The 26,756-nt window shown below is 42.1% G+C and overlaps 1 protein-coding gene across 2 annotated transcripts in view; it reads left to right on the plus strand.

Moving 5' to 3' along the window:
- The window catches only part of ADAMTS19 (ADAM metallopeptidase with thrombospondin type 1 motif 19), a 1,141,020-nt gene that overhangs the window by 558,971 nt on the left and 555,293 nt on the right, over positions 1-26,756 (plus strand). For both annotated transcript variants that reach the window (XM_069227292.1, XM_069227293.1), the window contains exon 10: positions 15,719-15,869. In XM_069227292.1, the coding sequence (XP_069083393.1) occupies positions 15,719-15,869 (151 nt within the window). The remainder of the gene's footprint in view (positions 1-15,718; positions 15,870-26,756) is intronic.

Below are 26,756 nucleotides of genomic sequence, written 5' to 3' on the forward strand. Positions count from 1 at the left end.
GGCGAGACGGGGCAAATCAAAGTTAAAGTCTCTAGCGTGAGAATTCTTAAGTCTCTTTCTCTCGAATAGAGAAAAGGGTATCAGGGTGTCGTCCAAAATGGAGTCTGGCGTCAGGCTTCAAACTGGCATCGAGGAAAATGGCTGACTTCTCTTTGTCCGGTGGGTTTAAGTAAGAAACATTCCAAATTCTGCAGGGTCTTCCATTGGAGGGTTCATAGGTTGGCTTCAAATTGTCCAATGAAAAATTGCCTTTTACTAGAACTTATTTGTGCATACATTAGCCTTGGAGCCTTGGAACACAAATTGTCTCATGGTTTGCCAATTATTTTACAATCTGTACCTTCATTGTCCGCACCTGCAGAGACTGACCTTGTATCAAAGGGGATGTAACCGGCCTAGCACGAAACCTTGGAGATAAGTGTACCAGCCAGTTTCTACTGGAAAAATACAACTTCAAGCAAGAATATATGTTTCATTAGTTCAAGGAAAAAAAGAATCACGCAGTTAGAATTTGAAGCCAAGCAACTAGGCCAAAGCCTATACTAAATTTAAGCTAAGCAAAAACAGTTTTCAAACAAGAAATCATGGCATACATTTGCGATTATGACGGATTACTACATTTTCAATACTTCATGATTAATAAAGCTCGTTTACAATGATGGCGAACTACCCCGAGGGCACATTTTCCCTCGTATATTATTTCTTTTACTAACATCACTCTATATTATGCGTTTGATTATGCAATATGTATGAATATATGTAGGACCCTCTTTTTCTGCGTCATCACACCCATCTATCCATTTTCATTTACACTTACATAGAGGTGCACCTGATTGCGCAGTAGGAAAACTGCTCCTCTTTACAGCTTCTATTAACTTTCCAGTACATCATACAAATGCGGAGTGTGTAAGTCATTAACCTTAGTTTTTATGAAAGGTAATGTGTGTGCACGCGCGCCCAGACGTATGATTTAATGATGCCATACGTGTCACCGCTGCTTTTTCCCTCAGGTTCTGCTCCCGCGAACCCCGGAATTCATGAAAGTGCTTTTTACACCCACAATGAAAAACACCCCAACATTTTTTAGAATGTAAAGATTTTACGATTTTCTTCAACCACCTTGTACATTTTTAAAATATATTAAAATAAAGACACCCTCAAATAACAGCATGTTTAAAATCAGCAGAAGGGCATAGGTTACTTTCTATTCCCCACAACTGCTGAACTACTGTCTTTATTCCGGGTACACCCACCTCATGCTGGAAGAGAATGTACATCATGGCTGCTGTCCCAAAGATTTGCCCTCACAGCAATGGTAAGGTGTAAAGAGCTCTGAACTAGATGGATTCAGTTGTCCGACACACATGCCCCCTACCACAAGGTGTCAAGGACCCCGAACAAGGGCGGTTAGCAGCCCCATCCACGTGCCCCCATGGCATGGTATGAGGGGCTTCGAGCAAGGGGACTCAGCTTTCCAACGCACCTGCCCCCCTCTGCAACATGTGATGCTGACCCTATGAAATTCGAGGCAGCTCCTGATGTCATAAATGAACCCTGGCATAGCGAGTCCTCAGCGGGCACTCAACTTCCCAAACAGCCTCACGGAGCTATAATAAGTATCACAAGGATGGATGTTATAATTATTACTGTTAGAAATGGGGTCTTTGGTTGGCAGACAGGTTACCCCCTGTCCAAGCAAGAACCCTCACTCTAGTCAGGGTAAAAGAGAATCCCCTCAGCCAACCCCTGCTTACCCCCTTGGTAGCTTGGCACGAGCAGTAGGCTTAACTTCAGAGTGCTAGGTGTAAAGTATTTGTACCAACACACACAGTAACTTAATAAAAACACTACAAAATGACACACACAGGTTTAGAAACATAGGGAATATTTTTCTAAACAAAACAATATCAAAATCCACAATACACAAGTCAAGTTATCACTAAAAATGCGAGTCTTTATGTAATTTTAAACACACACTAACACTGTTAGCATGAAAATGTACCTTGGGTGCATAAAAAATAACCCCACACGGGTGAGTGTGCGTCAAAAAGGGCTTGCGATGCGTCAATATCACTCACAAGCGAGACCATGCGTTGTTTCTCCTTTAGTCGGGTTGGCATGCGTTGTTTCTTCTCTCCGCAGGAGAGCGATGTGTCGATCCGGTCAGCACTCTAAGGTCCGGGCAGGCCTTGTGTCATTTTTACATGCCCAGCGGTGTTTGCGTCGGAAATCCAGCCGCATGATGATGCGAAAACCACGCAGCGGAGGTTGCGATCTCACCAGCCTCCGTCAGCGATGCTGTGCGTCGTTTCTCCAGCCCTGGGTGTTGAATCTCAGCTACGAAGCCGGCAGCACGTTGATTTTTCAGCCGCAGATCGGAGTTGTGCCGATCTTTCCCCCGCACGGCGCTCTGTGTGTGGATTTCTTACTCTTAGGCTGCCAGCTTCTCCTTTCAAGGTCCCTGGAACTGGATGGGCACCACTTGACAGGACAGGAGTCTGTCCAGAGACTCAAGGTGCTGGCAGAGAGAAGTTATTGCTGTCCCTGAGACTTCAAACAACCAGAGGCAAGCTCCAAATCAAGCCCTTGGAGATCTTCACAAGATGCAAGGCACACTGTCCAAGTCCAGTCTTTGCCTTCTTACTCTGGCAGAAGCAGCAACTGCAGGATAACTCCACAAAGCACAGTCACAGGCAGGGCAGCTCTTCTCCTCAGCTCCTCAGCTCTTCTCCAGGCAGAGGTTCGTCTTGGTTTACAGAAGTGTTCTAAAGTCTGTGGTTTTGGGTGCCCTTCTTATACCCATTTTCTCCTTTGAAGTAGGCCTACTTCAAAGCAAAGTCTCTCTTGATTGTGAAATCCTGCCTTGCCCACGCCGGGCCCCAGACATTCACCAGGGGGTTGGAGACTGCATTGTGTGAGGGCAGGCACAGCACTTTCAGGTGTGAGTGACCACTCCTCCCCTTCCTCCTAGCACAGATGGCTGATCAGGAAATGCAGACTACACCCCAGCTCCCTTTGTCTCACTGTCTAGTGTGCGGTGCAACCAGCCCAACTGTCAAACTGACCCAGACAGGGAATCCACAAACAGGCAGAGTCTCAGAAATGGTATAAGCAAGAAAATGCTCACTTTCTAAAAGTGGCATTTTCAAACACACAATCTTAAAATCAACTTTACTAAAAGATGTATTTTGAAATTGTGAGCTCAGAGACCGCAAACTCCACATGTCCATCCGCTCCCAAAGGGAATCTACACTTTAATCCGATTTAAAGGTAGCCCCCATGTTAACCTATGAGAGGGACAGGCTTGGCAACAGTGAAAAACGAATTTAGAAATATTTCACTGTCATGACATATAAAACTCATTACTATATGTCCTACCTTAACCATACACTGCACCCTGCCCTTGGGGCCACCTAGGGCCTACCTTAGGGGTGTCTGACATGTAAGAAAAGGGAAGGTTTAGGCCTGGCAAGTGGGTACACTTGCCAAGTCGAATTTACAGTTAAAACTGCACACACAGACATGATTACAGAGCTACTTATGTGGGTGGCACAACCAGTGCTGCAGGCCCACTATCAGAATTTGATTTACAGGCCCTGGCACCTCTAGTGCACTTTACTAGGGACTTACTAGTAAATCAAATATGCCAATCATGGATAAACCAATCACATACAATTTTACACAGAGAGCTTATGCACTTTAGCACTGGTTAGCAGTGGTAAAGTGCTCAGAGTTCAAAAGCCATCAGCAACAGGTCAGAAAAAAATAGGAGGCAGGAGGCAAAAAGACTGGGGATGACCCTGCAAAAAGGGCCATTTCCAACACCTACCCGCACAAGTGAGGTACCATCATAAATCGCGAGACATGGGGGAATACAGAATAGCAGAACAAGTGTTATTGCCCCTTGTCTTTCTCTACATTTTTTCCTTCCAAATGTAAGACAGTATGTAAAAAAGACGTCTATTTGAGAAATTCCCTGTAATTCACATGCTAGTATGGGGACCCCGGAATTCGGAGATGTGCAAATAACCACTGCTTCTCAACACCATATCTTGTGCCCATTTTGGAAATACAAAGGTTTCCTTGATGCCTATTGTTCACTCTTTATATTTCACCAAATGAATTGCTGTATACCCGGTATACAATGAAAACCCATTGCAAGGTGCAGCTCCTTTATTGGCTCTGGGTACTGTGGGTTCTCAATGAACCTACAAGCCCTGTATACCCCTGCAACCAGAAGAGTCCAGCAGACGTAACAGTATATTACTTTTGAAAATCTGACATCTCAGGAAAACGTTACAGAGTAAAATGTGGAGAAAAATGGCTGTTTTTTGTAGCTTAATTTCAATATTTTATTTGTTTCAACTGTTATTTTCTGCAGGAAAACCTTGTAGGATCTACACAAGTGACCCCTTGCTGAATTCAGAATTTTGTCTACATTTCAGAAATGTTTAGCTGTCTGGGATCCAGCATTGGTTTCACCCCCATTTCTGTCACTAACTGGAAGGAGGCTAAAAGCACACAAAATAGTAGAAATGGGGTATGTCCCAGTAAAATACCAAAATTGTGTTGAAAAATGTGGTTTTCTGATTGAAGTCTACCTGTTCCTGAAAGCTGCAAAGATGGTGAATTTAGCACCATAAACCCTTTGTTGAAAAAAATGAAATTCTCTCTATATTTTGGCTAATTTCTGGTCGCCTCCAGGGGAACTCACAAACTCTGGATACTACTAGTATCCCTAGGATGTTGGAAAAAAAGGACGCAAATTTAGCGTGGGTAGCTTATGTGGACAACAAATTATGAGGGCCTAACCGTGAACTGCCCCAATTAGGCAAAAAAAAGAGACATTATAGTTAGGTGAAATTGTAAATGAAAAATACTGCTGAAATTCACCAGATATAGTTATCTCAAACAATTATAACTTGTTTCCTACAGTAACTATAGCTCATACCCCCGCCATCACTGATCATTTCAAAGGTGATGTTATCAATGAAGTGATAGACTATATACAGATATAGATACATATAAAGATAGGAATACAGATATAAATAGATAGATGGATATATTACTAAGTTGCAGTGACTACTGGTTATTTATAGTTATATAGAAAAAATCAGAGTTTAAAGTAAAGTTATAGATAAGTGTGAAAATGTCAGTTTTGAAGTACATTTGAAACTAAAGAAAAACTGAAACTCACCACATATAGTACACTGAAATAACTGAACTAACTATAACTTGCACTACAGCCATGCACAAAGTTGTCATCAATGATGTGATTACAGATGTCACAGTAGTGTTATAAATGATGTCATAGAAAATGTCATGAGTTGTGTAATATGAGAGGTTATAAGCAGTGCGTGATAAGAGAGCAAGTTAAAGTTACTTCTGTTAATTGTTCCTGGTGAATTTTAGTGTTATTTTTCATTTTAAAATGTTAGGCTAAAACTGACATTTTCACTTAAATATAGTGTTGCTTTAACCTATGGTTCTTTTAGTGAATTTCTAAGGTTTTCTTTTAATGTAAAGTGAAGGTATTATTACCATACCTAACTCTAATGCCACTTTAACCTTTGTTTTTTCAGTGAATTTCTAGATTTTGTTTAGGGTAAAGTAATATTTAGTTACCATCATGAGGTTGGCTGCAGGCCCTTTGGCACAACCCTCTGTGGATGTCCACCCCCATGGATGGCCTTCAGCCTTTCCCTATGTTTTTAATTCTCTCCTAACCTCCTTTCACCATTAACCACCCTTAGGCTGTAAAGTTAGCCTTATTTCCCTTTACCTTTACACACCCCTACCCTAAAATCACCCTTACCTCCCTTTAACACTACCCGCATGTAATGCCATTATAATTATGATACTTTATATAACATACCTGCATCGTAAAGGCATACTTGGTGAGGATACACATTCTTACCTATGTGGTGCTTACCTGTGTGGTAAATACATTGTATGGTAAGGACAGTGATGCAAAGCTGTTTCCTTATTCTTAATATTTAGCATTTCTCACCTTTAAATATTAAACACCCGGCCTTGTGGACTAGAAGACTAACTTAACTCTGATTACGAGAGCGCCAGAATAATCCCCATTTATTTCCCCACTCTGGAATTGCCATTACATGGGCACCTGTAATACTAGGGAAAAGGAAATGACCAGAATTGCAGGTTTTTCTGGAAAACATGCATCAATTAGTGTGTCTACAGGAATTGCCCATGTCTTTTTTAGTAGTGATTCACATCTTCTAGCTGCAGATTAACCACGTGTAATACCACAACTTTCATTTCCAAATCTGTAGGGAATAACAGGCTACTCATAATCAAGGCCTTTATGACTTATGTTTAAAAGTAACTTTTCACATTTCAAAACCGTTTCTTTTGGCATCTTTTGCTGGGATGTTTGTGCTGCAGCCACCAGGCTACAAATATACACACAAAGTCAGTATTTTATAACTATCCCTGTGGGTGGTGCATATTTACAGTGCAGCCATGTGTGGCATTTAATTTCTATGCTACTGGTGTATTTTCATTCATTAAGTTACTGTTGTGTTACATAAAATGTAAATAAGATAAATGGAACTAGCCACCGTTACCCCATGTTTTATGGGAAGAACGCATGTATTGGAATGAGATTGGTAGGCCCAGAGTACCCAGAGACCAAATCTTAGAAGACCAGTGTATTTCCTACAGTTACTTTTACCCATTTTGTATTGCTCAATTTACAAACCCTAGAATAATGGAATGCTCAGTTTACATTGTCAGAATTCAAACTTCTTACCTTACATCACTGCGTTTGTGGGCAAGTGAATGTTCAGCTCTCTGAGCCATCCTTCTGTCTTTGAGCCACACCAGTTATTTCTTGGTGTTATTACATCCCACCTAATCCCAAAATGTAATATGTATTTTAATCACATTGAATCAAGGTATCTTGTATCTTGTCAGATTTTAAATGAAGAATACCTCCTTCACTAAACTGAATACTAGAGATTTTATTCTACCACACCAGTTTTATTTAATCACTGATATAACTGTAGCTTGTTTCCTAGAGAATCATGTATTAGGGTGTACTATCACCCACCCCAAGAATCATTTTTAGGAGTGGTTAAAGACATGTTTGCTGTAATCAGAGTTTATGTAATAGCAAAAACGAAAATATTGCAATAATACAGATAGGGGCATTCAGTGTTGACCAGTGCAGTTGTATATTTTGCATTGCAGTGGTGACAAAGTTAAAAGTAGTCTTTCTTCATCAGCACATTCTTTCTTCACCATCCCATTGTTCATCCCTCTTCTACAAGCCAACAATTATGGACGCTTTTGTTTGCTTTGCATAATTCCACCCGAGTACTCCTATTATTATTAGCTTGGTAGGAGAATGATTGTTCTCCCTAGTGAAGTGTAACTTGCCATGCATAGCAAAGCTAAAGATTGACATCGCCTCAAGTGGTAGGCCCACAGCATCAGTAGTTTTTCAAGCTAGTGCATCCTGCTAGATTTGTAGCAGTTTCTGAAGTTGTGGGAGTGTAGCATGTGTTTGCCTCCAGAGAGTCCCTTAAAGCCCTGAACTGGAACAGTCACTATTGCTTGGTTCTGTAGTTTGAGAGGAGGGTTGACATGCATACCAGAGACAATGTCAGGAGGGAGTAGGACTATAGACATCTATCCTCTATGCTTGCAATGTGTGACCAGCATCAGAGCATGGAGATAGAGAGAGGATGAAGGTGTCAATGTGGTTCCCATCATGGGGTTCAGAGGTACCACTGGGGCCAAATAATAGAATATACCAAATGAGTTCCTGGGCAATGGCAGTTGCGCTTCCTGCAGTTTAAGTTCTTGGGGCTGTAGGAAATCTGCAGTGGCTTTCATACTGCTGTAACTGCAGCAACTGCTGTTGTTCAACCCCAGGTCCTTCAGTATGGCAAGGGCCAACAATAGAGCTCTTTCAACCTCACCCACATCTTAGGCTGCCCTTGCTTATGCTTCTTAAGCTGCTGAACTTATGAGGCATTCCTTTACAATATACCCTTATGTTCAGACCCCTAATGCTGATTTTGTAATCGTTAGTTTACATATTTTCAGGTACCCTACATTGATTGTTCTTCTCTCGTGTTAGGAATATAGTCTGTAGTTTACACCCTGTCCAAGTAGGGACCCTCACTCTAGTCAGGGTAAGGGTGTCACACAGCTAAGATAAGCCCTGCTCATCCTCTTGGTATCTTGGCTCAAGGGGTTAGGCTTATCTCCGAGGAAATGTGTAAAGCATTTGTACACACACACAGTAACACAGTGAAAACACCACAAGAGTACTCTACACCAGTTTAGAAAAAAGTCAATATTTATCTGAGTAAAACAAGACCAAAACGACAAACATCCAACATACACAAGTAAAGATACAAATTTTAAAAGATTAAATGTAGTATAGCTCTTAGAAACACAATATTTCCAACAGGGGCTTTCAAAATGGCTTGATGGAGTCACTTCGAACAGTCCGGCGGCACCCGCGAGGGAGCTCGGGCGGCCACTGAGTTGTAAAGACCCTGGTTACAGTTCCTTGGAAAATGATGAGGAAACAAAGACATTGCACGGAGCTGGGAAGATGAGGTGTTGCTGGAGCCAGTGAGGCATTGGTTCCTTACTCTTAGGCAGGGGAGGTGAAGTGTTGGCTCCCTACGGTGGTAGAAGGGGTTATGTGGCATTGGCAGTGAGGCATCGGTTCCTTACAACAAGGTGGGGTCACTGAATTCAGCAGGTCAAGAGGCGTGGAATTTGCGGTGTTGCAACCACTCCACTTAGCTACAGGTGCCGCAGCAGAGTCGGAGTCGGGTGCCATGGACATCGGTGACACAGCACTCTGGACTCACACTGTGGTGGGATGTTGGAGGCGCTGCATTGGGCCTGCTTTGTAGGTTGTGATGGAGCTGTGTTCCCTGCTGTGCAGTGACCACAGCTCCATCGCAAGCAGTGGGGTTGGAGAGTGGCGCCAGTTCCGAAGTCGCTTTGAAAGTCTATGCACTAGTTTCTTCCTTATTGCACTAGAACTCACTTCCAAAGGTCCAGGAACTTGGAACCACTTGGCAAGTCATGGCTCTCAGCAAGCCTGAGAATTCTTTAAGGAGGCATGCTCAGTCCAAGCTCTTGGAGAAACTTTGGAAGCAGGATGTAGAAAGCCAACTGCAGTGCCTTCACTCCCAGGACAGAAGAAGCAAGCAGCAGGCCAGCACAACAAAGCAATAGGCAAAGTGGCAGTCCTTCCCACAGCATCCAGCTTTTCTTCCTGGCAGAATTTCCTCAGTCCTGAAGGATTCGAACTACGTGGTGTCAGAGGTCCATTACTTATACCCATGTCTGTCTTTGCAGTAGGCACACTTCAAAGAGAAGTCTTTGTAGTATACAGGATCCTGCATGTCCCTGCCCTTGCTTCAGGCACACTCCAGGGGGTTGGAGGCTGCTTTGTGTGAGGACAGACATAGCCCTAGTCAGGTGCAGGTATCAGCTCTTCCTACCTCTGTAGCTCAGGGAGACCCATCAGCCTAGTGGTGGCCCATCAGAATACACAGATCACACCTCAGCTCCTTTTGTGTGACTGTCTAGAGTGAATGCAGAAATAGCCCAACTCTCATCCTGACCCAGACATGGATTCAGCAGACAGGCAGAGTCACAGAATGGTTAAGCCAAAAAATGCCCACTTTTTAAAAGTGTCATTTTCAAACTTACAATTCAAACACCAAGTTTACCAAAAGAGGTATTTTTAAATTGTTCAGAGACCCCAAATTCCACATCTCCACCTGCTCCCAATGGGAAATTGCACTTGAAAGATATTTCAAGGCAACCCCCATGTTACCCTATGGGAGAGATAGACCTTGCAATAGTGAAAAATGAAATTTGTCGTATTTTGCTATTAGGACATGTAAAACACACCAGTACATGTCCTAACTTTTAAATACACTACACCCTGCCTCCTGGCTGCCTTGGGCCTAACGTAGGGGTGACTTACAGGTAAAAAAAGGGAAGCTTCTTGCCCGGCAAGTGGGTGCACTTGCCAGGTCATAATGGCAGTTTAAACTGCACTCTCAGACACTGCAGTGCCAGACCTGAGCCATATTTACAGGGCTACTCATGTGTGTGGCACAATCACTGACGCAGGCCCACTAGTAGCATTTGATTTACAGGTCCCGGACACACACTGTGCACTGTACTAGAGACTTACTAGTAAATCACATATCCCAACCATAAAGAAACCAATCACCAATACATTTTAGATAGAGAGCATATGCGCTGGTAAGTAGTGGTAAAGTGCACAGAGTCCTAAAGCCAACAAAACAGGTAAAAAAAAGAGGAAGAAGGCAAACAGTTTGGGGATAATCCTGCAAAAAGGGCCAGGTCTAAAATATCCCAAAAATTGTTAGACTGCTCCCATAGATACTTTTTTATGCTTTCATAGAATCTCTCCTTTTATGTGCCATTTCCTATTCCCAGTGTGTGAGAAGATGTTTCTGCCAAACTAACCCACCCGGATCTTTCAATTTTTGATCACCTGATTTTTTACCTTTCACTGTAAGGGAGCCTCATAACCTGTGACTCATGCACAGTAAACTCATGGCAAATGGATTGAGAATGCCTACTGCCAGTGTCCATCTTCTAAGATAAGGCTGCTGCGGCCCAGCAAGGGTAAGAGTCACTCGGCTGGTTACACATGAATATGTGTGCACACCCGTCTGCAGGCATGTGAGGGCTGGGCTTAGAAGACTCCTGTCGTGCACAGCCCAGGAACTGCGCACGGGTAGCCTAGCGCAGAAGACACCTTGCACGTTCGGGTACTGACCTGGAATCGGCCTTATAATGTTGGAGTACACATATAGGGAAAGTCAGTGTGGTTGTACTGCCTGGTCTGTAGTGACACTCCATTATACACTTATGGGGAAGGCTGCCTTAGAGTGTAATTCAGATCCCCTTTGGTCTACCGACACCAGAGTCATACCAATGTACAGTGTAATCTGTGGGAAAAGATACATTTTCCAAAGTCCAAGGGAATATCTGTACAGCTTATGGGTCATCCGGGAATGCTATATTTCTCTGGTTCATCTCAGGTTCAGAACTCAGGCCTGTTGTCACCCTGGTGGACTGGAAAAATTGTTTTCTCTCCAGCTGAAGGAACAAGCCCCCCTCCCTACAAAGGTAGCAATTAGCAAAGCTTAAATTAGCTCCTCGGAAGGAAAGGAGTGGGATGGATTGCTCTGCATCAATCGGCCAATTATCATCCTCTGCCAGGAGGAGGGCCTGCCCAAGCCCATTAAACAATGGAGGAAGTCCAGACCCCTGGGCCAAACCAGGAGGGCAGCTCTGTTGAAGTTTTGCTGTAGAAAGTCCTGGCAGTGATGTCAGCGAGGGGTGGGGCTGAGACCCCAGAGCGGCTGTTGCAAGTGACCCATGGGTGATACCACTTTGAAATATCCCAGAAGACTGTGCAGAGAGGTTGTGAGAGGGGTGGAGAGGTGATGTGGCCCATCCCTGGCACCCCCGAAGGAGTCTGCGGTGGGGTTGCATTGTCACGCTCCCATTTTAGGAATGGAGGTGTCCATAATCCCATCCCTGCATCCCAAGATCACCAGAACCATTGGTGTAGCACCGCTACACTCCTCCCTGTGGCTGGCCTGCCCCACTCGGTGTGCCTGTCACTAGGGGCAGCAGGAGGCCAGTCACAACCCCAGTGTGGGCAGGGCAGACAAGTGCTGCCTGCTCCCGCAGCCACACAATGGAGTGCTGTCTGCTTGGGGAGACAGCCACGGGTGGGCTCCCCGGGTTATCCCCCAATGACAGGCAAGGCAGAGTACCTGGTTGGGCCCGTGCACCCCACACCAAAGTACTCAGTGTGAAGCACCACATAGGATCAAAGGCACAGCCTCTCCCCAAGGACACTGGAGAGCTGCTTGTTTCATATTCAAGAAGCTCATGGTGGAGCACCCCTTTATGCCCTGTGAGGCATGTCTACATTTTTATCAAGGAGACCAATAATGTTTGGCTGGTGGTGGCCCCAGGAGGATGGGGTCACAACACAATTAGTACAAAAGCATGGGGAGTGCTGAAGGAGCATGCAGCCTTACCAGAGTGCTCACCCTAAGTTGGGTGGGACTCTGAAAGGATAACACCTCAAGGATTTCCAGGGATTTTGAAGCACCCCCAAGGCTGAAGCATGTGATATACAGTTGGGAATGCTGCACCCTCTAAGGGCAAAATCTGAGGCTGCAGTATCTGTGGCCTGAAGATGGTCAACATAAGTTCTAATGCTGTGCATTAGGGGTAAAAGGCTGTAATTATACATGTGCTGTAATTGTAAACGTGATGCCCTTTAGAGGCTATGTTTAAATTGCAGTATTTTGTGCTAAACATTATTAAGAGTGTATATTACAAACACTTTCTATGAGTGAAAGTCAATAATTGCACAGGTTGGGGATTGTAAAGGTTAATATTTGTGTTATTCTTGCTGAAAGTCATGCTGCTGAGTACACAAGTCACCCAGACATGCATAGACATTTCCCCTTGTGAATGCTTACCACCATCTATGTTCAAAAGTATAAGTGCTTTATTGACAATATTAATTGTGTTCATTTAAAGTTTTTTCACTTATTGCATTTGAATACAAGTGAATATGTTTGGAGTGATTTGTTGAGTTAGATCCCCCTTTGGGAGGGAAAGAGTGATGCAATGTCACCAAGAAGTATTTCCATCGGCTTACGTATATTTGTAAGTTGTTGCCTAGTATTGAGTAGTGTGTGTTAAATAAATGTATGTTTTCCTTTTCCAAAAGTAAAAGCAGAGACGGGGCAATCATTTAATGAGCTTTATTATTGTGTCTGCAAATGGGGATTGCTAGCCCACACCACCTTGCTGGAGTAGGCCTTGGACAATAGGTTGTTTGATTCCCAGTGAAGGACAAATGTGAACTCATTACTTAGGCAGGCACACAACTAATGGCCCATTTACTTACGCAGTGCCCCAGAAACCTCCTGCCATTGTGATCCCCAACTAAGCTGGGAAGCTTCCCACATCAGGGCTTTATTTTTAAAATGTAATATCACTTCCTGTGGCACATACTCTTTCAGGCCACTGCCCCTTCTATCAAACCATTGGCAGCAATGCTAGCATTGGGTAGCACTGGGCTAGACATAAATATCTGAGAGAGGACTTGTGTTTTTTGTTCATAGATGGCACTTTGCTTTGCATTCACAATAATCATTTTTTAAAATGCAAAACTGTGAAACTGTGTTGCTCTTGCCCGCTGCAGCATTTTCTCAAAATGGAAAATTGCAATTACATACATGTGATTTTCTAAAAATATGTAAGTCATTAGTCAATTGTATACCGGAATTTTAGCAGCTGAGCTCTCTGGCTCGCATAGTGGTGAGGACAGGTAAAAGCGTCTCTCATGCACTTTAGTTACTGTGATGTCGACTCAGTCCTAATTATGCAGTTTGTGGGAGGAGAAAACAATAAATATAACAGAGGTGATGAAGTACACATGCTTAGGCTCACCAATGTATTGGTCATTTCCTGTTTTTCAACATCCCTCAGTTTCTCCTGCCCTACGAGGGTGTACATGGGTGTTCCACCTATTTTCTCTTCCCCCTTCAGACTTTCTCATTATGTAGATATGATAGAATACCCTGTCCACCAAACCCTTGATTTGCCTGCTTCATTCGAGAATGAATAGACCTTGCATTTTCCATTGGTGAAGATACCATTGGCTCCATCTGAAAGCCTGACAGCAGATGCCTAACACAACTGGAGGGTGCCCCACTGCCAAGAACATGGAGGGGGCCCCACTCCTGACTTACTCAGGTCAGGTGCTGTGCTGAAGGGGCCCCGCAGGGGACTTTGTTATGCTGCTGCCTGACAGAGCAGGAGATGTTGGAGGAAGGATGATTTATTGACTTTTTTCCTGTTCGTTACACCAGGAAAAACCTGGTTGTGAGAGGCAGCAAGAAAAGTAATGACCCCCCAACGCTGGAAGAAATTATTTCATTTAATTCTTTGTTTTTCTCAGACAAACTCCTGCTTAGGGAATTTGTTTTAGAAAAACAAAAATACCTTTAAAAACTTTGGTGATTTGCATCAAAACCGACAGCAGCCATCCACCAAACTTTTTGTAAATTGAAAGGTACTGCTGTGATGTGGATCCTGTCAATGGACAGAAATGGCAACTAAGCCGGCGGTCATCTCTAAATTTGACAGAGTAGCCTCAGTCAATTCCTACATCAAGACCTAAGTTCTTTGCTAGCCTCCTCTGATTTGTTGTTCTATTAAGCACACTGTATAGCAACAAGAGACTTAGGACCTCATTGCGAGTGTGGCAGTCTGAGGACCGCCACACTTGTGTCAATTGTCTGTCCGCCGTACTCCAGGTGATCCAAATGCCAATTACATCCCTGACAGGCAGACCCGTCAGGGGACCGCCATCCCCGCAGGGTACATGGTTCCAGATGGCATGGCGGCAGTCAGAGTTGTGCTCAGCCATGGTGGTGCTGAACTCAGCGCGGCCTGGCTGATTACAACTCCCCTGCCAGCCTTTCCATGGTGGTCTGACCGGCATGGAAAGGCTGGCGGTGAGGGTGTGCTGGGGGATACAGGGGGCATCTCTGCGCTGCCCTTGCCTATGGCCTATAGCATGAGCAGTGCAGAGACCCTCCCTACCCAGCACCATCGGAATACAGTGCGCATTCCAAGGGTGCTGGTCTTTTAAGGGAGCTGAGTGCTCTGTCATAGCACTGTTCCTGCTGGTTTGACCAGCGGGAATGCTCAATTGCAATGTTCCTGCCAGCCAGACTGGCAAGGACATTGTAATAGGGCAGGGGGGACGCTACCGCCATGGAGGTGGTGTCCTTCCTGTGAGTTTGGTGGTCCCACTGTTGGGCCGTCAAAATCGTAATGAGGCCCTTACTCTGGGGTGTATCTGTCACACTTTTCAATTAGATAGACTTATATTTTCCATTAGTCATATGTTTCAGTTTTAGTAGTATTCACCCCGACTTTCAGGCATCTGGGAATGAATAAATAGTGACTTCAGCATATATATGGATGAATTAGCAGTGGCATAGGAATAGAATATTCATAATTCAGATTTGTATATTGTGCATACAATTAACGTGTAAGTTGTGCCTGCACTTTAATTTACTAATTTCTATAATATAATATATAATATATAATATTAGGCATGTATCAAACTCTATGGGCACAAATTATTACAGCTAAGGATTGTTTCACTATCAAGATTCATGCAATTTCTGCCATTTTTTGTAAACAAATTATGCAAAACCTTGGAGAATAATCAGGGTTATTTGCAAAGGTACTGTTGTTTCTTATGTAATCTGTGTTTCTTCAGTGAACATAAGCTTGAAATCTTGCACCGTTTTCACCAATTTTTCTTTAATGAAGTTTGAGTGGGTACAACATGCAAAGAGAAAGTTGTCAGCTAGTTAGGATTACCACGCTTGCTCTAATGTGGGCATACTGTGTTACATTTTTACAAGTTTATTCAACCTTTCCGGTATTCTCTTTAAGTGATGATTGGACAAACCATCTAAAGTTTAAATGTTACAAAATTCCTAAAAAATGATCTTCATCTGAAGCCTATAGTTTTTGACAGATGCACAGAACATGCCTCTATGGTGTAATGTAATAAACATTTGTTTCCCTTTATATTGAATAAACCTGATGATGTCGCCAGGTCGAAGGCCAGTAGCTGTTTGCTCCAGACAAATCCCCAAAGCCTCAGCTCGATAATTATTCCATCTAAATTGGCAGAAATGACTTACACTGCAGATGAACAATGTCAAATACTTTTTGGACCAACTTCATCGTTTTGTCAAGAAATGCAGGTAAATTACATCTATTCATTGCCCATATATATATGTGTATGTGTGTGTGTGTGTGTTATACAGTTGCACGTGGTTCAAATGCGATTTCCATTGAAAAGGCATTTTTGATTGTCATATAACTTTTGATCCAATGGACAGAAATCTACTACCTCAGTCAGCTAAGGTTCTGCATGGCAAGTATTGAGAAGACCTGTCCATGTGAAAAACGTTAAGGGGGGGGTGAAAAAAGTGTTTTCCAAACTTGGATTGAAAGTAGAACTTTACTCAAAGGTGCTTTGATTGGTTTGGTGTGAATTTGTTCATAATTGTTTTGAGATATGTGTGTAAATAAAATTCAGAATGGGCCCCATTTGGGTAATACTTTTGTGTATGTCTTCTATACTTAAATCATGACTCGTGACTGCTGTTAATCGCATTTGACCTTTTTTTAACAAATGTGATTGGCTGGAGAGAGGATCCGTTTTTTCACATGTTGAAACCTGCGAGTCATCACAAGTTCTCTGCAGTGGGAAAAAAGGTTAAAAGCACATGAAAAAACGACAATTTTGTGCCGGAACTTGCAGTATTCATGGGAGTTTTGGGGCCAAAATAGACAAAGGAAAATACAGCAAAATTAATTTTCAATTTAAAACGACAATACTGCCGGGACTAGGGGTTGGCTACCAGTGATAGGTTGTCTCTATACCCTGTGCCCATCCTAGCTGCATACGACTGGAGGCCTTGCACTGCAAGTACTGCATAATCATGGCTAGTGGAATGGAAAGTCTAGGCACAGGCCAGGCCCTGTATCCAACTCCTGCTGCACATGGCTGAAGGCCGTGAAAAGTAGGCAGTGTGTGCTCGAGATGGGCTGTAGGCAGAGCCTGGCCTGCCACTAAGCCCTGACCCAACCCACACTACGCTCACCAACTGAAGGGCATGTGCACTGTTGTGTCTGCTTACAATGGATTGGTACAGGGCCTGGTCACGAGCTAACCCACCTCCTGCACACAGCCACAGGCTGTGCACAGGGGAGTTTAGATGCAGCAAGGGTTGCAGGCCCACAGCTGGTTCGGTTCAGTGCCAGGCTCTGTACTTTTTGCTGAAAGACAAAATGGTCAAAGCATCTACACCACTAGTCCTGGGCCAAATCAAATAAAGTGATCACTCGGAGTGCATATAAGACACTGTCTGTAAATTGTTGAAGAGCTGGAGTAGCAGTATGTTACCACCGTACTGGTAAATGGTTGCTTGTAACTGGAACTTGAAGAGAATATTTTTGTTTGGAAATATAGTAGCAATTGTAAATGCCTATAAAGGACACACCACAAAGGAAAATTACCATGCAAATATAATAAGACATAAGACTACTGTATACAATCAAAACAGACTGCATTGCAAGAACTACAGTCCAGCACAAGTACACAGTTCCACAATGCAACACAATTGCACAGCAGAACAAAAACAAAACACATAACCATCACAACAAAATGCAACTCAGTAACACAAAAATGTACCACTATAACACAAAAACACAATTTAAACACAAAAATACAACGCAATTCAGCCCAAAACAACACTTCGACACAAAACAAAATAACTCAACCACACATTTGAATATCAATAATTACAGGCTAGACTGGATTGGCACAAGTTCCCCAGCAACACATACTCTAATAATAATGCCAGGAACATTTGCAACTGCTAACGATTTTTCACAAGACAATATGACAAATCAAAACAGAAGAAAAGCACATTCACATCATAGTACAGTTAGACCAGAGCAGAACACAAAAATGCTACACAACCTAGCACAGCAAAGCTGCAAATGTATGTTGTTTTCTGTTGGGAGTATTACTGCATGGTGTTGTTGTATTGGTGTCATGTCTTGGGATATTGTGATGTACTGGTTTGCTACACAGTTGAGTTTGTTTTTTGCGCTATACTTATATTTGTTAATGTGTTGTATTGTATTGTGATGGTCTACGTTAGTTATGATATTGTTCCATTGCTGTGCTGTGATGCATGGTTCTGTTGCTGTGCTTTGTTGCTGTTATTGTGGTATGTTTTTGTAACAGGTTGTTGTGATACCAGGGTAATACTTTGCATTAACAACAGCCTCCCAGGTTAAACATGAACAAATGTTCTTTTCACAAATTACCCTTTCACAAATCTGCTTTTATAATGCTGTGATAAATAGAGTTTGCATCAAGCACTGCCTTACTGACCACTCAGTACATGTAATACCTCCAATTATGTGATGCAAAATGTTTTGTGATATTGCCTTAAAATTAAAATATATGTGATTTTATTTGTGCTAACATATCATTCATGGGAAACCAAATGGGGCCACTGTTTGCCAAAAAGACGTACCAATTAAAAATAGGTAAAGCTGCATTTTTCATGAACAGGCCTAGTTAATAATAAAATCACTTTTTCCCTATCTTGGTGTGTGAAAATGCTACATTCATCAATATGTTCTTTAATGGGTTTTCAAAATCCAAAATGAAAGACGTTTTTTAATATAAAGTACTATGTGCTACCTGAGTGTAAACTAGTTTCAGAACAGGTTTGTCTCACAGTCCTTCTACAGAGGCCAAATACATAACACTGGCTAACTCTTACTGACCCTCCTCCTGGAGGACTATATATTGGTTTCTGGCAGCAGAAAGATAGAGATCATCTTGAAGAGAGAAGACTCTAAATGTCTGCTTGAAGAAGGAGGCCCAAGCATACAGGTATTGGATGGATCTTCATGGATCAATTGTTCGCCTTTTGTTATTGGCTGCTGGGTCACAGTGACAGATAAGGTAGAAGAATGCATTACTCCTAAAAGTCCCAACCCATTTGTAAGTACTAGACTCTGCAGGAGCCTTGTTTTGAGCCATACCTGTTGCCTGATGATCTGAAGGATGCAAGAGTGACCCAGAGGAACTTTCCCAGCATTTAGAGAAATGTTGACTTTTGTCATTTGTTTCAATTGCAGAGGAGTAAATAAGGTGCTGAGGCTTCTTCAGGTAGTGAGCAATGCTGCCAGGAAAAAAATCTAGGTTTATCCTGCTCAGAACTTTATGTGAGGCCGAAAACGGCTTCACTGGAACCTTACAGTAAACACATCACCACTTGTGGATCCATGCCTGGCTATTCTTCCAGATGCAGCCTTATCTGGCTACTGGGGTTTGAGATGTGGCTAAGTTTGAAGGTAAAACCTTGTACTGTGGCTAGGTGGCACATCTAACCCAGCAGCAAATCAGTCTAGGTCACTAAATACCCCTTATTTGTTCTGCTCAGAGCTTTTGCTGAGAAAAAAAAAATATTCAATGGGACCTTAATGATGATGTTTCTGATTTTGAGAGATCCTCATCAGCTCCTTGCTTTACCCAACGAGTGGGAATAGATATTCAGGAGATCAAGTAAGTAAGAAGGAAAATGATTTGACTGGTGCACTCTGTGTATCCTACTTGAGCCCTGCTCCATCACAGTCAGCCTGAAATCATGCCTAGGTCTAGTTCAACTAGCTTCTGATTGGCATGTTGCATTTTAATGGTGTTTTTTCCCTAAAAATGTTAACAATTTGTTACTCTGGTTCCCTTTATGTGATTTTGAGCATTCTGGTAGAGCATTTTGTGTGTTCTCAACTTTGTAATTGTTTGGTACTGCTTGAACTTAGTAACCTTTTTTTGGGGCATAGACAATCTTTGTGTCAGAGATGCAAGGTTGGATCAGTGGTTCTCTTAGAAATGGGTTGTGCCTAGCCAAACTGTGTCTATTACGCTGGTAGAGATACCACCTCTTAAGTAACAACCCAAATTCTGAAACTTCCTCACTACACTTAATCTCAGAACACGATTACACCACACTGTACTGTATCATAGAAACATTAAGCCACCAGTCTGACTTGCATCCTTACCCATCTCCCACACTGAACAGCGAACCAAGGAGCAAAACCTCTATACCATGGGTCTCTAATCTTTTCTGTAATGAGAGCTACTTATGTTCAATGAAAATAATCTTGAGCTACTAATATTAAGTATTGTAATAGTGACCACAATGGACAAGATTACTTTAGTGGCCAACTCATGCAGGAATTATCAACAGTGATCAGCACAGAACATCAGGCAGGGTTGCCAGCAGTAAGGTAACAAGGCTTCATCAATTTGGAATGCCTCTATACAGGTAGAGAAAAACAGCCATAGTTGCACTGTCCCTTTAATCAAGTTAATAACTACTCCTCCATGAGTGCAGGTTCACTGTGAAGAGCATCTTGGCATTGAAATAACATATGTTTATTGCTACTGTTAACGCAGAGAAACCCTTTCTATATATTTTAGACTTAATAGTGGATTTCACACACTAGGTCGATGAACCAAACCAAATTTGTCCTGATGTGATGTCATTCGAAATACGTCATAGACATCATAAATAACATGCATAAATCAGTTTAACTTTAATAACCACACCAGTTTATTAAGAAGTTAACAATTTATTTCCCTTTATTAACAATGCTAAAGTCAAAAGACAAAATATCTCAATGGTTATAACACAAAACCATTTTGGACTATAAGATACAGTAAACCATTTAAGCATTAAGTACTTCATAAAGCAATAGAAACACTAGGTCTCAGGATACACAAGAATCCCAAAGTAGAATCACCCAAAGGATGACCCGGAGGATTGACTACTGAACAATGGTGAATGAACATTAAATTAAACTTGTTAAATGAAAATGATTGGATAAAGCATGAGGTGAGAAATGTATGACCAATCAGAACAATAACAGATATCAAAATTATACAATTAGTTTACTCCAAGCTTTTCGATTTGCTGTTATTCAATTGACGAAATGCAAACTAATACATTTTATGTTTTAGACTTCCTCTTCTTCCGCCTCATCTGTGGATCCTTTGTTTCCACACCACGAAAATACAAAGTAACAGGAAGATCGATTACAAAATTTGCTACCCTATTCATCCCTTTACCCTCGAAGAAAGACATACCATTTAGAAACATATCTTTAAAGAATGAAGTCAGTCAGGCTAAGGAACACATTAGAAACATTTTATACAGCTTGCATTACACAATGACCTTGCATCTGCTTCTACTTTAGCCCAGCAGAGGCCACTAAATACACATTTATTTCTGTTATTTGTTTTAGTTAACAAACACACTCTCTTGTAAAGACAGAACAATTTCATCAGCTTAGGTTAGCCTGAACAAAAAATAGGCCTTACATAATATGGTGGCCTTTCAATTAGTCACATTGTCGTCAACATAATATTATTATCTAATTAATCCACGCATTAATCTATAAGTATGATTACGTAAAGACTCAACATTTTATCAGTGAAATCTCTGCTTCCACACTACCCAACTCAGTGTCGGAATGGTTGAAATGGAAATTCAACTCAAAATTAAATTGGAAATTCAACCATTTTTCTCTAAACATCAGATGATGAATTCTAGAATGGATCGCCTCATCCTTACACATTGATAGAACTCAAAGAATCTACCTTACACCCCTGAACCCAAACCAATTATCTGCAGAGTTCCTCAAGACTTGTGGCTCTGCTCCACCCTCTGTAGCATCTACCTCACACCCTGGCTCACATAGTCAGATCTCACAGACTCTACATCATCTCCTACACCGATGACACACATCTCATCTTCTCCACCTCCGAAAACTCCACCTTCACTAGAACCATCTTCCAAAAATGCATGACCAGCATCGCCCACTTGATGAGGAACAAATGCTTTAATCTCAATATGGACAAGGTAAAAGTCCTGTTCTTCAGCACAGCAACAAAACTTGCACCCAGCCCAACCCCGACGATCACGCTTGGAACCTTGGTATCATCCTGGACAGCAAACTTACCATGAGATCTCAAGTCAGTGCTGTATCATCCTCCTGCTTTTAAATCCTGTGCATGCTGTGCAAGATCTTCAAGTGACTACCCCAAAACATGATACTCATCATCACCCAGGCTCTCATCACCAGTAAACTGGACTATGGAAATACTCTCTATGTGGGAATCAAGGCCCACCTCATCCAAAGACTCTAGACCATACAGAACACCACAGCAAGACTCCCTCAACATACCCACATCACCCCCGCCTCAGAGAGCTCTACTGACTCCCTATACAGAACAGATGCTATTTCAAGCTCCTCACCAATGACTTTAAGGTCCTGCACGAGTCTAGGTCAACCACTGTCTGAAATTCCACAAACCTGCCAGACTCCTCTGCTCCGCCTCCACCTCCATCTCACTGACGCACATCACCTGCATACACCAGAGCAGGACAGGAGGACGCTCCTTCTCCTACCTTGCAGCTAGGGCCTGGAACCCCCTCTCCACACACCTCAGGACCTCCCCTACTCTACAGGAATTCCAAAGGACATAGAGGACGTGGCTATTTGACAGAGAAAGTGGACCGTACCAGCTCCGTACACTTACAGGTGATAAGCCATGCTCTACAAATCCATTATTTGATTGATTGACAGAAATGCAAACTTTTGTGTGTTGAATACACACTTTTCAATTTAGTATACACAAATTATTTCAACCAAGCAAAAGCTTCTAGATTAGTGGGCTGTTAGCAGTACCTCACAGACTGCTTGTTGAAGATGCAAGGCTTTATACACTAAACGGTATCCTAGCTTCTTTAATTCACCACAAAACAATTCAACTAAAGTGCATTGTTTGGGCCCTAACTAAGCAAACTTTACTTGAACATATGGACAATAAACCAGAATAGTACATTGTACCTAAGGATGCTAATATACCACTGTTATCTGCCTTGTTAGGACACTAGCATAACGTATGGGGCAAGATATGGCTAAAGCTAGTTATCCACTACCATATGTTAAGCCAGGATATAGCCTTAAATGGATATGTAATATTAAGAACATTCTTTAAGGACGCTCTTGAGAGTAATGGTCCACTTATCTTCAATTGGGGTCTAGATATATTTTACTTTTTCAAAGGCATCTCTTTTTAAAATATCAGTATTTTTTGATGAATAAACTTAGCCATATATTTTCACTTAGACAATATGCCAGTTGCTCTAGATCTCTTCCGAATGTGAGCTGAAAGGCATAGAAATTTGTAGAATGTTGTAGAAATTACAATTTTTGCATGGTGCACCCCCAGAGATTTACCTTGAATGTTTTGCTGGCTGTAGACACTCGGTGCACTTTATTCCCTGCTCACCTTTAGTAAAGTGCCTTTGCTGCCCCTTTCAAAATGATAACATTGCCATACCCCTAACTGACATATTTAGTTTAGCTATCAGTCCTTGGTATATGTTACAATGTGTACCGAAGGCTTCTAAATTAAATGTCAGCAATGGGTTGCAGTCCCCATTGTGCTACTTACTCGAGGGATAATGCAAACATGACTGCAGGCCTACACTATGTAGCCTGACTGGACAGTTTTAAAACTGCAAATTTGACATGTTAAAATAACCCCTTGCAACAGGCCTAAAGCTTCCTTTTAAATATTTATAAGCCACCCCTAGGTGTCAGGATGCGTGGTATTCAAAATTAGGATATGTAAAGTTTATTAATAAAGATGTCTTTACAGTGAAAAGGCCCTAAAAGCTACATTCACTGTGACAAGGTTGGCTGTTTTAAGGGACAGCATTGAGATAATGTTAGATCTGAAAGCCTTTGGTGTAGTCTTCCCCCAAACAATTAGCCTTATCACCTCCTGTTTGCTGAAATTAGTTTTTGCTTGCATTAGGATTTTGTGCATTTCACTACTGATAGCCAGTGCTAAGGTACTTGTGTGTACTCCTTAAACATGGTAAAATCGGCCTACACCTCATTGCCACATTTAATCTACTTATAATTCCCTAGCAAAGTGGTACCACAGGTGCCCAGGGCCTATGAATTAAAGGTCACTACTGGGTCTACAGCACTTATTGTGCCACCAACTCAAGTAGCTCTTTCAAACATGTCTCTGATCTGCCATAGCAGCTATTTTGCATTTTTAAACTGCCATTTACACCTATTGCCAGGCTTAAACTTCCCTTTTTAATATATGTGTCCCCTTAGGATAGACCCTAAACAACCGATAGGGCAGGGTGCAATGTATTTAAAAAGTTGGACATGTACTATGAACAATTGGAACTGGGTGTAGCCGGGGGAGGATTATCCTGCCAGGATGGGAGGGGAAGAGTTCTTTTCTGCCCCACTTAAGTTTCAAAGGGCTACCTCCAGCACATCCACTAAGGAACTTGACACCAACTTTTTGTCACCCTAGATTTCTTGGAGCCTGGGCAGGGGACATAAGGGGAAGAAAGGAATGTTCCTGAACCAGATGATGGGGTAGATCAACGTTTCCCCTTCTTCAAAGGGTGGCATTAAGTATACATAACAGATCTCCTGAGCCACTCATCAGTTCACTCCTGGACCTGTGAAGAACCTTGTTCTTCATAGGTCTGCAGTGCTGCTAACGGAGGACTGCCCTGCTGCTTGAGGCCTGTCTTGTTCTTCAGATGATTGTCCTTCTGCTTGAGGCCTGCTCTGCTCTCCGAGAACAAATACTGGACCTGATCCCTTCATCTCAGGCTAACCTGAGTGACTCCAAAAGTCAGTTAGCTTACCGTCTTTTCTGAGCTAGAGGGACACAACACGTTCCAGAGGCCTCCCCGCAACTGCCCAGATGACCTGCTGCAACCGGCCCTGTCTGAACTTTGCCAGTCTCTATTGGAGTGAGTTCCTGATCCCCAAAAAGTGCCTCCCAAGGTTCCAGACCTTTGGCTGGCATCAGTTGAGCTCCTCCTGTAAACTCTGTGTTCTGGAGTTTGAGAAGGTAACTCTTTCAGCAGGGCTAACCTAGTCCCTCAATCTGGCCCGCACTCCATCGCAGTCGGCCAAAACTTGTGACTTTGTCTTTGTCTAGCGCAACCAGATACCCACAATTAACATTTTCTGCTTCATGGTGCTATTTTTACTTAAACATTTAAAAAATTGTAAATCTCTGGTTCAGCTGATTGGATTTTGTGTTTTGTCATTTTGGTCTAATTTTCTAATTAAAATGTTCTCTTTTGTTCTAAATGGGTTTGGGATTTTTCTTGTGTTGTGTTTTCACTTTATTACTGTTTGTGTGCTGCATAAATACTTAAACAGTGCCTCTACGTTAAGCCTGTCTGCTCTGTGCTTATGCTGACTGGGGTTGAGCTCAGGTTAATTTAGTGACTTTAAGCATTTACCTTGACAAGAGTTATGGTTATTACTTGAGATGGGTACTCAGCCCCTTCACTGATATCCCAATTTCTTACAGAATTGTATTTGCCTAGTAATTTAAGTAATCAAATCAACAAGATATTTAGATGACTATTAGTATTATTATAGTTATCATTGAGGTCTTTTCAGCATGTCATTTTTTCAGCATCACAGGTTTATGTTTGATGTGGTAAATAAATTCACTGTTGACTGAGACCTGTTATGTTATGGTTATCATTCAGAAGGTTGAGGCCCCTGCAACAAGGTCCTCTGTGCAGTGAATCTCTAACACTCCCTCCAAGTGCTCTTTACTTTCGGTCTTACAATGGTTAGTATGTAATACTACTCCCTCATTTTTTACTATTTTTTTTGCCCTTTCTGTTACTAAGATGGGTTGTCCAGTTGGCTATAGCAGAGTACTGCCCGTCCTTCAGGTTATGACTGTGGGTCCCCAGGCAATATTTAATTGGTACATTAAATAAGAGAAAGTTTAAGTTTAGGGAAATAAAGTAGAGAGTTCCCTGGCTGATATGGAGTGGAGTTTCTCTACTCGGATGTTCTTTTTTCAGCTTGAGACTTTCTTGTTCCAGCAGAGACTGGACTAATGCTTCCACCCAAGACACTCAAAACTTGTGAGAGAAAGGTATGGCAAACTACTCTTAAAAAGAAAATGTTGCAAATATGGAGTCTTAAGTTAGTTAACCTTCACAAACGTCTTGATTTTCACTCAAACGCCCATATCTCATGGGACTTCACAACCTTCACATATTTGTTTAATAGTTTCGTAAGAGATATGTGAAGGTCAATAGAAAAAAAATAAAAATTTCAGGTTCCCCCAGAGTCACTTTGCCCTCATGATTAGGTAGGAAATGCATGAGAACTTTTGTTTAATTTGTTACGAGGCCATCGCTAATCACAAACTGATTTCAAAACTTAAATTCTCCTGCCTGTTCCCCTGTCTAGACAGATCTGCCAGATAAAGAACAGATCGCTTTCTTGCATGCTTCTCTAATGTTTTTCCTCCTTGTTAAACTGTGTAGATGTGTCTGAAGTTTGCAACTTAATGTATGAAACAGTACCGTTCTCCTGATGATCTGGTGCTAGACTCTTGCTGACCCCCAAGGAAATATTGGGCCTCGATCTCTCCTGAAGTGCAGAAGCTCCGGAACAGAGCTGATGGAAATGTCACCTGCATGTGAGACTTCTTGCCAATGTCTAGTGAATGAAGAACTTCCTATAGACTCGGTATGTGTACTATTGTAGTAAACCAGTGGACACTGAGCATTTTATTGTAGGCTTGAAATGAGGTCATAAGGAATCCACCTGGAAAGGGAAATCGTGCTCTGGAATCTGAGAAAAACTCTCTCAATATGCTAACATTTTTACTTGACGATAGTGTTTATCAGTAAGATTTACTGTTAGAGTGAGAAGAACTTTAGTCAGTACCAGAAAGTATTGCACTGCTGCCCTATTTTCGAAATGTAATTGTAGCACATTTCATGTTTGCTTTTGGTTTTTCTTTTGCAACGCAGATTTTTCCTGGTAAGCATTAAAATATTTGTTTCCTTTAATGTTTGAAACTTACATCAGATTACCCTTATTTTAGTTTCTCATCCGAGTTTTAACTAACCTTTTAACTTGTTTATTTTCCTAATATCTTAAGAAGTCTTATAGTCACTTCG

This window comes from Pleurodeles waltl, chromosome 1_1, assembly GCF_031143425.1.
Source record: "Pleurodeles waltl isolate 20211129_DDA chromosome 1_1, aPleWal1.hap1.20221129, whole genome shotgun sequence".
NCBI lineage: Eukaryota > Metazoa > Chordata > Amphibia > Caudata > Salamandridae > Pleurodeles > Pleurodeles waltl.